Raw genomic sequence first — 8,866 nt, forward strand, 5'->3', positions numbered from 1 at the left:
CGTGGGGCAGGTGGGGACAGGGTCGGGATGTGGGGCAGGCCGGGGACAGGGGCAGGTCGTGGGGCAGGTAACGGACTGAAGGCCGTAGCTGTGGGCCTCTCACACCTGCCCCACCTCCTCCTCTACTAGCTTCACTTCCCAGGAAGGAACGGCAGGATCCTGAGCCCACTGAACGCCCTTATGGCTGCATCTCACCCTCTGGAAGTGAGCCGGCTCTCCTGCCTCTTTGGCCTCCGTCACCCGGAGCTGGCCACCGCCCACCTGCGCCCACCACTGCCCTGGCCACATGGGTCCCCTGTTGTCCCTGGCTCTCATGCTCTCCCTTGCTTCTGCACGCACCGCCACTGGAAGTCAGCATGTCTTGTTCGGGGAACCTCACCCTACAGAAAGGGTCCTTTATGGCCCTTGTCATGGTCACCACCACGGTAAGCCCATTTACTCTGCCACCCCCCTCCATTGGCAGCATTGCTATCCACTTCATTCCCCACTGAAAGTCCCGAATGTCTGGCCCAGTGGCCGGCGTGTAGACGTCCCCCAATATCAACCGAATGGATCCAGGGCTGTGGGGCCAGGGAGTCCGATACAAGGTCGGGCGGCTCACAGGGCAAGCTGGGGACGTCCCTTACAGGGACAAAGCGCACCATGGCGAGCACTGGGTCCCCGGGTCCCCCTCCTCCCTGGCTTGAGCTTGCAGCAGGGACAGGCCCCGGAGGGCTAAGTGGCAGGCGGCACCCGGGCTGCCCGTGCTCGGCCCAGGGGACCCTCCGATTCCCCCATTTCTCTTCACAGAGAACTTTATATTCCATGCGGACATTAAATTGTTGTACTGAATGGTTATAATGTACTAGCTTTTTTATACCCGAACAACAAGACTGCACGGACAGGGCTGTGAGGACCCGGATTCATCCCCTGTGGTCGCCAAGCTCCCTCTTCCTCCTCCAGTGTCACTGTCCCCCTGGTCACACGCTGGGGTCCTGCCTGCTCACGGGCTTCTCAGAAAGAAATCACTTCTCTCCTGTGCTCTCTTCCCTTCTTCCCTCTTTCCTCCTTGCTGTGGACGGAAGGCACTTGTCCCCCAGAATCATATGTTGACCTCTCCTAACCCCCAGGTACTGGTATCAGGAGGTGGGGCCCTAGGGATGAGGGTGGTGCCCCATGATGGGGATGACAGCCCTTGCAAAAGGGACCCCAGATCGCCCCCTACTCCTTCCCCATGGGGGACACAGAGGGAAGACAGCTGTCTAGGGGCCCGGATGGGCCTCACCAGACCCCACACCACCAGAGCCCTGTTTTCGACTTCCAGCCTCCAGAACTATGAGAAAGAATTCTGTGTTGCTTAAGCCCCTGGTTTGTATTTGTAATTTGTTACGCAGCCTAAATGAACTAAGACCCCTTTTCCTTTCTTCCTTCCAAGATGAGAATTACAGGGGCTTGTTACTTTCTTCACTTGTGTGGGTAGCAGCCTAAGCATTTTCCAGTTAGGGGCTGGCAGAGATCCTGTCTGCAAGGTCCTACTCTGGGCACTTCCAAAAAGAAGCGTCCCCGGAAAGAAAGGGAGAGTTACAAATCCGTGGCCCCACAGCCATGCCCAAGGGGACAGCCTGGTTTCTGTTGGCCCTTGTGAACTGTCCAGTGGGCCTGGGGAGGCCCCTGAGTCATGGGCACAGCATCCCCATCTTCCCTCTGGCAGCTGGGGACACAGCCCACCTGTATGTGAGGGAGGGGGCCTTCAAGAAGGATCACAGAGTGCAGATCCCACAGCCTGGCCAGCAGCCCAAGGAGAGGTTGCTTGTGGCTCCTGGCCCCATCCCAAGACCCCGAGAGCTGGGCAGGCTGGGGGCTGGCTCTGGGGCTGGCTCTGGGGCTGTGGGGACAGGGTCAGAGCTGCTGAGCTCTGAGAGGCTACCTCCAGGGACGCTCAGATGGCCTGTGCTTATTAGCTCACCTGGCCATCCGGGGTGCAGTGACTTGAACTGCACGATTCTACTAGGACGCCTAGGGGACAGTAGGAAGAGACGGTCAGGAAGTCAGAAAAAGTCTTGAAAATGTTGCAGAATCAGCCATTTTGACATAAAAATAGCTTAATATTCATAAAAGGACATATGCACCGTAGTCACTCATTTTCCCTGTGTGTGTGTGTGTGTGTGTGTGATCTTTCTCCTAATTGCTCAATGCATTCTGAATATTTTCTCCTTTGTCTTCATAATGGGAGGGGAAATGTGTTGGCTTATTGTTAATATTTCACCAATGGACAGACCAAGAATATTACCTAAATGTTGTTGATGATGATGTTGGTGATGGTGATGATGATGGTGGTGATGATGATGATGGTGGTGATGGTGATGATGATGGTGATGATGGTGATGATGGTGGTGATGATGATGGTGAAGGTGATGGTGATGATGGTGATGGTGATGATGGTGGTGATGATGGTGATGATGGTGATGATGATGATGGTGGTGATGATGGTGATGATGATGATGGTGGTGATGATGGTGATGGTGGTGATGCTGATGGTGGTGATGATGGTGATGGTGATGATGGTGATGGTGACGATGGTGATGGTGATGGTGAAGGTGATGGTGATGACGGTGATAGTGCTGGTGATGGTGATGATGGTGATGATGCTGATGGTGGTGATGATGATGGTGATGATGGTGATCATGGTGGTGATAATGATGATGGTGATGATGGTGATGGTGGTGTTGGTGATGGTGACGACGGGCATCCCCTTCACCAAGCTCCTTCCAGCTACCAGGCACTATGTTTGCTTCCCTGCCTGCTCCCCACCCCAAGGAGCCTGCTGCAGCTGTCCTGCTGCAGATGAGGCCAGAAGCTCAGACAGGTGCAATGCCTCACCCCACTGCAGGGCTTAGGAGGGGCTGAGCAGGCTGTGCCCTGAGGCAGGGGCTCCAGACCAACTCCTCTCTCCTGGGGTCACCATGTGGGGGACACAGAAAAGCCAGTGTTCTCACCTCTAACAGTAGAAAATCACAATTTACAAATGTTTAGATGCACATTTGCTTTTCTAGATTAGCATTTTGTGATGGGGATAATTCACGCTACATTTTCTCCCATTCAGAAAATATCTGCCTTTTAAATACTTGCAGTTTTATAAGGACCATGCACCCAACATCCAATTACTTACTGACCAGAAGAACTAAACAATTATCAATCAAAATATGGGAGCCTGGGGTCTGCATTGAAAGCAACATCAATTAACATCTACTTAAAAAATAATGTTGCATTTATGCATTAGTATTAAAATACTAATGCATAAATGTCCATTTAGACATGATATCCCAACCCTCAAATAAAAATAAACCAAAATCATTTTTGCTCATAAAAGTTATAGTTCTATAACTCTAAAAGTAGTACATGTTCACTACTTTTTAAAATATCAGTCGATGAAAGCTAATTTTTAAGAACAGTTAAGTCCATGTGCTTTTCTAATTTCTGAAGTCTAGTTTCCCACCAGTTTGCTTTATTTTGTGGGAGTAATGCCGGGTTATTTTAGGTGCATTTGGCAGCAAGTTTACTTGGCCCCTTTGCCCTGATGTGTGCACCTTCTGTCTACATCCCGGCCAACTGGGAAGGCGTCCGGAACCAATGGGGTTGGTGGGGTTTATGTTATGGCTGCTATCTGCTGTGTTCTGCATTTTAGTCTCTGATCCCTAGTTCTGAAGTTACACCTCCTCTCTGAGTGCTGACCTACTGATTAGTTATTAAGACCATGGAGTCGGGGCTGCCAGGCTGGAAAACCAGGCGGTGGGGCAGCAGAACGGAGAGACTGTGGCGTGGGTGGGGGGCGAAGGGTGTGGGTCGCTGCAGCCGTGGCGGGGCTGGAGGCTCACTCACCCACAACCCGCTGGGGAGGAGGCGGGCTTCCCTCCCCAGCAGGTCTCTGCTATTACACTTGTGCTGTCTAGGGCATGTGAGGGTACGTGGTTTAAGGGAAACAGACTGTAAAAGCCCTCCTATGGTCACGGGCAGATGTCCAGCCCTGGAGATTGTGTCTGTCTCCATACCTGGGTGACACTTTAGATTCCTCCAGAAGTTTTTTGAATTCTTCTTTGGCTAGCAGCAGTTTGCTTTTCTTTTCCTTGTACTCTTCTTTTATCCTTGTCTTGACAAACTGTTCAAATATCTTAAAACACACACACAAGAGAAGTATTACAAGGTTGCACATCAGAAATGAAATCTTGGGTTTCAAACACCAACACAAAAGAACAGGGAGAGAATCTGTGGTTACGCCTTTCTATCCTGTAGTGGCTGGGGTTGAAGCCACAGCCTTTCAGTGAGGCACTCTCAGCATCATGAGACAAGTGGCTAGAAAAGTAAGCCTGGGTCCTCACGAGGCGCCGTCTCGGGGCCACACACCGACTGAGCCCTGCCTGTGGAGGCGAGGAACGGGCGGCGGCAACCCTCCCCGGAGGCTGTGGGAGCCGCTGACGGTCCAGGCGCCTGGCTCTGCTGCCCTTGTGGTTCTGGTTTGGGAACACTGTGAGCAGCTCATACACTGGCCGACCGTCACACTGCCGCTGGTAGTCCCAATAACACGTGAGATTGTGTAATTTCTTCTAGTCAGTTCCTATAGGAATGTAATTGGCATTTGGGTCTCCAAATGTGATTTTACCTTTGTGAAAACAAAGTTGACCTGGCATCTCTGGCTCCCCACCCTCTAATCCCCAAGAAGACCACCTGTGAGTGTGGGGGTCTGGTCATCAGGGGGCTCGTGCGGACACAGCAAGCCTGTCCTGGGGGGTCATGGAGCCTCCAGGTGAACATACTTGACCCTCAGATACCACGCTAACCCCAGTCTGACAAGAAGTGGGTTTTGAAAGCTAACAGGAGAACCCCATTCCCTAGCCCAAAGGGTATGGGTATTGTCTGCCAGGCATCCGTGCATCCGTGACTCCAGGACTGTATCTCTTGCAAACTGGCAGCCAACGCAGTCCCATGACACCGGGGGACCTGTCTGCAGCGGTCCCCGGAAGGATCCTCCCTCGCCAGGACGGAGGCGGCTCATTGTTCTAATATCAGAATGTTGTCATTTATAAACCAGAGCCTAAAGGAGGTGGAGACAGCTGTTTAATTAATAATGCTATTGAAGCCTCAAGAGCATTAAAAAGAAAATACTGGAGATAATTTACGTGTGCGTGCAGACATAAATAAAAAGATCAATAAAAATTGCACATGTGATCATGGAAGGCCAATAAACAGCACTTCTGTACCAACCCAGTCAATGGCCGTGGCAGGCATTAGAGTCTGACCCGAGGGCTCTGGGGTGGGGGTCTCCCGCACGCCTGCCCTGGTGCGGGAGGCGGGATGTGCCCCCACGGCCACTGCAGGAGGGCGCTCACTGGCTTTCAGTAACCACAGGCTTATAGGGTTGCAAATACCAAATGCCACTCTCCTCTGGACGGCTCAGCCTCAACAAGAAGCACCAGGAACATGACTTAAACTGAAAGGGCGTGCATATATGTTAAAGTAAGAATAGGATCCGCACCTCCAAGGCAAGTGGTGTGAGTTGTCTTATAATTTAGACTCATAAAAAAGGTGAAGGAAGTGTTATTATCCAAATAAAAGCATGTGGCTCCATCATTAGCAAGAGTTTTGCTCTATTAACTTGAAATCTGGCCAGAAGAAACCCTGCCTGCCCGAGGGGTCAGAGGCTGCGGGGAGACCTGCTTCTCGGATGCCTGAACCACTCACCCAGCGAACCCGATTTCTCTGCTCATCTTTGGTCTGTTGTTCTATTTATGCTGCTCTAATTTAATGTGGCAGGGTTTCTTCCCTCTTTGACAAATTATGCGACTTTCATTCAAAGTGGGGCATGGCTTTTTAAAAGAGATACCATCTGCCATTACCTCCTTATGGCGTGATCTACCATAATAAAAAGGAAACACTATCTGTTACCGTGGAGATGGGTCTGATGAGCGCTGCCCGACCCCGACTCTGCTTGGGCTCAGTCATCTCCTTTGCAGCCCCCGGTGGTAGGACCGGGTTTTTGGATGGTCCAAATATTGCTTCCTTCAGCAGCACAGCTCCCATGAGCATGGGAACCACAACACTTCCCCTGGATCGCTGGCGGTTTGTCACCCACATATAGGCATTCAATCGGAGGGCTCCTGGTGCTGCGTGCCTGGGCTCCCAGCGAGGCCACTCCCCGCATTTCCTCATCGGGCCTTGGGGCAAGCTGCAGGCTGGTGACACAGGCCTGCAGTGTCCTCGGGGTGGCTTCCCGGGTGTTTGAGGGAGTTCTTGGTGTGAGCTGACATTCCAGTCTGACCAGTCTGCAGAGTGCATGTGCAGGTGCGGGCCCGAGGTCCCAGCCCGGGCGGGCGGGCACCGGCTGCTGTGGCCGGAAGTACAGCTCGGCAGTGCCGCCCGCCCGGGTCAAGAGGAACCCGCTCAACACAACAGCCCCCTGAGCCCGGTGTATGCCGCACACTCAGGGACGGGATGTAAGCGTGAGATCATAAACTGGCCTGTTCTTTGAGGGTCGGGCGGGGAGCCTCACTTCCTCCTCTTCCTTCAAAGGGCTAATGGTCTCTCAAAACCCCCATGAACTGGAGAGGACAGTGCTGACCGCGACCGGTGGCAAAAGCAGTCTACAGATGTGCTAACGGTCCGCAGATGTTAGCAAGCATGCGGGTCTGCACTGCTGCGGGAAAACAAGCAAGCTTCTCTGTGTGGTCATAGTCAAGGAGTCGGACTTTCTGGTCTTTAATATTGCAACAAAAGGGTGAAATATGACCTACGATTAAAGCCTGCAGTTTTCTTTGGAGTCTATGTATATAATCTAACCTCGTCTGACTCTGTAACCTTTTTTTGCTTTTTTTTTTTTTTTTGGAGCCACTGCTAACACATTTCACACATTTTCAAATGTTTCTTTCTGGAAAATACAGCTCAGCTGGAATGCAGCAAAAGGATCATTAATTTTAAGTTCGTGAAAGATCCACATTCTGTATTCTACTGTGGCCAATCTAGGACCATCCCAACCATGAGCCTACACTGGGGGGAAGGGGGTTCTGCCATTGCCAGGACCGTCAGGGTCCGCAGGCCCGAGGCTCTGCCTAGATGGCCCTTCCCTGATCGTCCCACCACGTGCTTGAAGGAACTTCATGCCACAACAGAATGCAACGTTAAATAGCCCTTTCTGGCCCTGGCCCAGGCCTTCCCAGACTCTGCGGTGTGACCGTGCAGGCCGTGGTGACTGAGCCCACCACTGAGATGACTCTCGGGCCTTCTCTGTTTTCAGTGGCCGTTCTTGATGACCCACTCTCCATGTGCATCACTTCGTACTCCAAGGGCAGAGGGAGGGAGAGGTGGGACTGGCACAGGAACCAGAGAGAAGGAAATCCGGATCTTCTGCAACTAATGTCAGGGCCCCTCTGTCTGGGCTCCAGGGACCACCCAGATCCCAGAGGGCTGTGCAAGCTTGCACCTCATGGCCTCAGCTCCTCCCCTGGCAGTCAGCACCACCCATCCTCTGTCTGCCTCATCTGGGAAGCAGTACTGGCTCCGTGACCTGCTTTGTCAACAAGCCCGGCCAGAGCCGTCAGGTGAAGCTGTCCTCTGACCCATTCCTGCGCTTTCTGGGGACCCGCTTTCTAGAACTTCCATTTCATACATGTGCTCCTACCGTTCCCTGGGCCCTCTTCTCCTTCACTGTTATCATATAAGACCTTAAGTCTCCTGAACACACTCATCCGGGGTGTGGCCAGGGTCCCCAGCATGTGCCTTCTCATGTCTGAATGGGAGGATCTGTCCTATGGGGTCACCACCAGATGGTTCGCTAGGAACAGTTAGGGATAGCTTCCTCTGTCCCGGTCACAGGCGAGCGTGCACGCCGTCTGCAGCCTTCCCCCTGACAACAGGAACTCGACAGTCATCTGTGCATCAGCAAGCACCTCAGGGGTGTGCCACGCTGGTGCTGTGCGTGCAGAGCCCGCCACCACGCCTCACCCCCGCGTTACCTGTTTCCGCTCCTCAGAGTTTAGCAGGAGGTAGCGTGGATCAAACACGATTTTATGTAATTCTTTCTCCCAGGTAGAAAACGCTGACACCTGAAGAAAGATATTCAATAGAGTTGCTTTTAGCATCTAAGGCTGAGCCTGAACTCGTGCTGAAATGATCAGTGGTGGAAAACAGCGTTAAGGTACCGTGGGCTCAGTGACACAGCTTGTATGGAAGCCTTACGCACGTCCACCTCTCTAGGAAATCGATACTTAGAGCATTAGAAAATTTAATTTCTACACTCATGACACTATTTCTTCCTTGGATTTCTTCCAGGGCCATGTGCCTCTGATCTGAAGCCCCGGTTATGTCCGGGGAGCTGGGGCATTCTGGAATGTCACATCTTGAAAGCAGAAGCGTTTGTGAGAATTTTCAGAACACCAAGGGCCATGACAGGGGGCAACTTCTTGCCAATAGTCTGAGTTTAGCATAATTTTAGTTGATTTTTAAATCAATATTTAAACCTTTTAGGTAGGTCATTTTTTTTAAACACACTATTTTACTTTACAATAGTTTTAGATTTACAGAAAAGTTACAAGAATATTACAAGGTGACACGTCCTACCCAGTTTCCCATACTCTTAACACCTTACATTGGTATGTACGCTAGATTCGTCTACACTATTGTTAACCAAGGTCCACACTTCAGACTTCTTTAGTTTTAACCTAGGTTTGTTTTTCTTGCTAGGGTCCCACCCAGGACACCACATGACAGCATCGCATCTCCTGAGGCCCCTCTGGGCTGTGACCGTTTCTAGACTTTCCCTGCTGTTTTGACCTTAATGGTTTTGAGGAGTGCTTGGCCAGGTGTGTTGTAAGATGCCCCTCTACTGGACTGATTTCAG

General features: G+C 51.7%; 1 protein-coding gene across 1 annotated transcript in view; it reads right to left on the reverse strand.

The window, feature by feature from the left end:
• Window positions 1–8,866, reverse strand: part of TCERG1L (transcription elongation regulator 1 like) — a 184,780-nt gene that overhangs the window by 369 nt on the left and 175,545 nt on the right. Inside the window, exons 10-11 of the mRNA XM_021703857.1 lie at window positions 7,983–8,072; window positions 4,029–4,147 (exon numbers count right to left, since the gene is read on the reverse strand). Of these exons, the coding sequence (XP_021559532.1) occupies window positions 4,029–4,147; window positions 7,983–8,072 (209 nt within the window). The remainder of the gene's footprint in view (window positions 1–4,028; window positions 4,148–7,982; window positions 8,073–8,866) is intronic.

The sequence above is a fragment of the Neomonachus schauinslandi genome, chromosome 6 (assembly GCF_002201575.2).
Source record: "Neomonachus schauinslandi chromosome 6, ASM220157v2, whole genome shotgun sequence".
Classification (NCBI taxonomy): domain Eukaryota; kingdom Metazoa; phylum Chordata; class Mammalia; order Carnivora; family Phocidae; genus Neomonachus; species Neomonachus schauinslandi.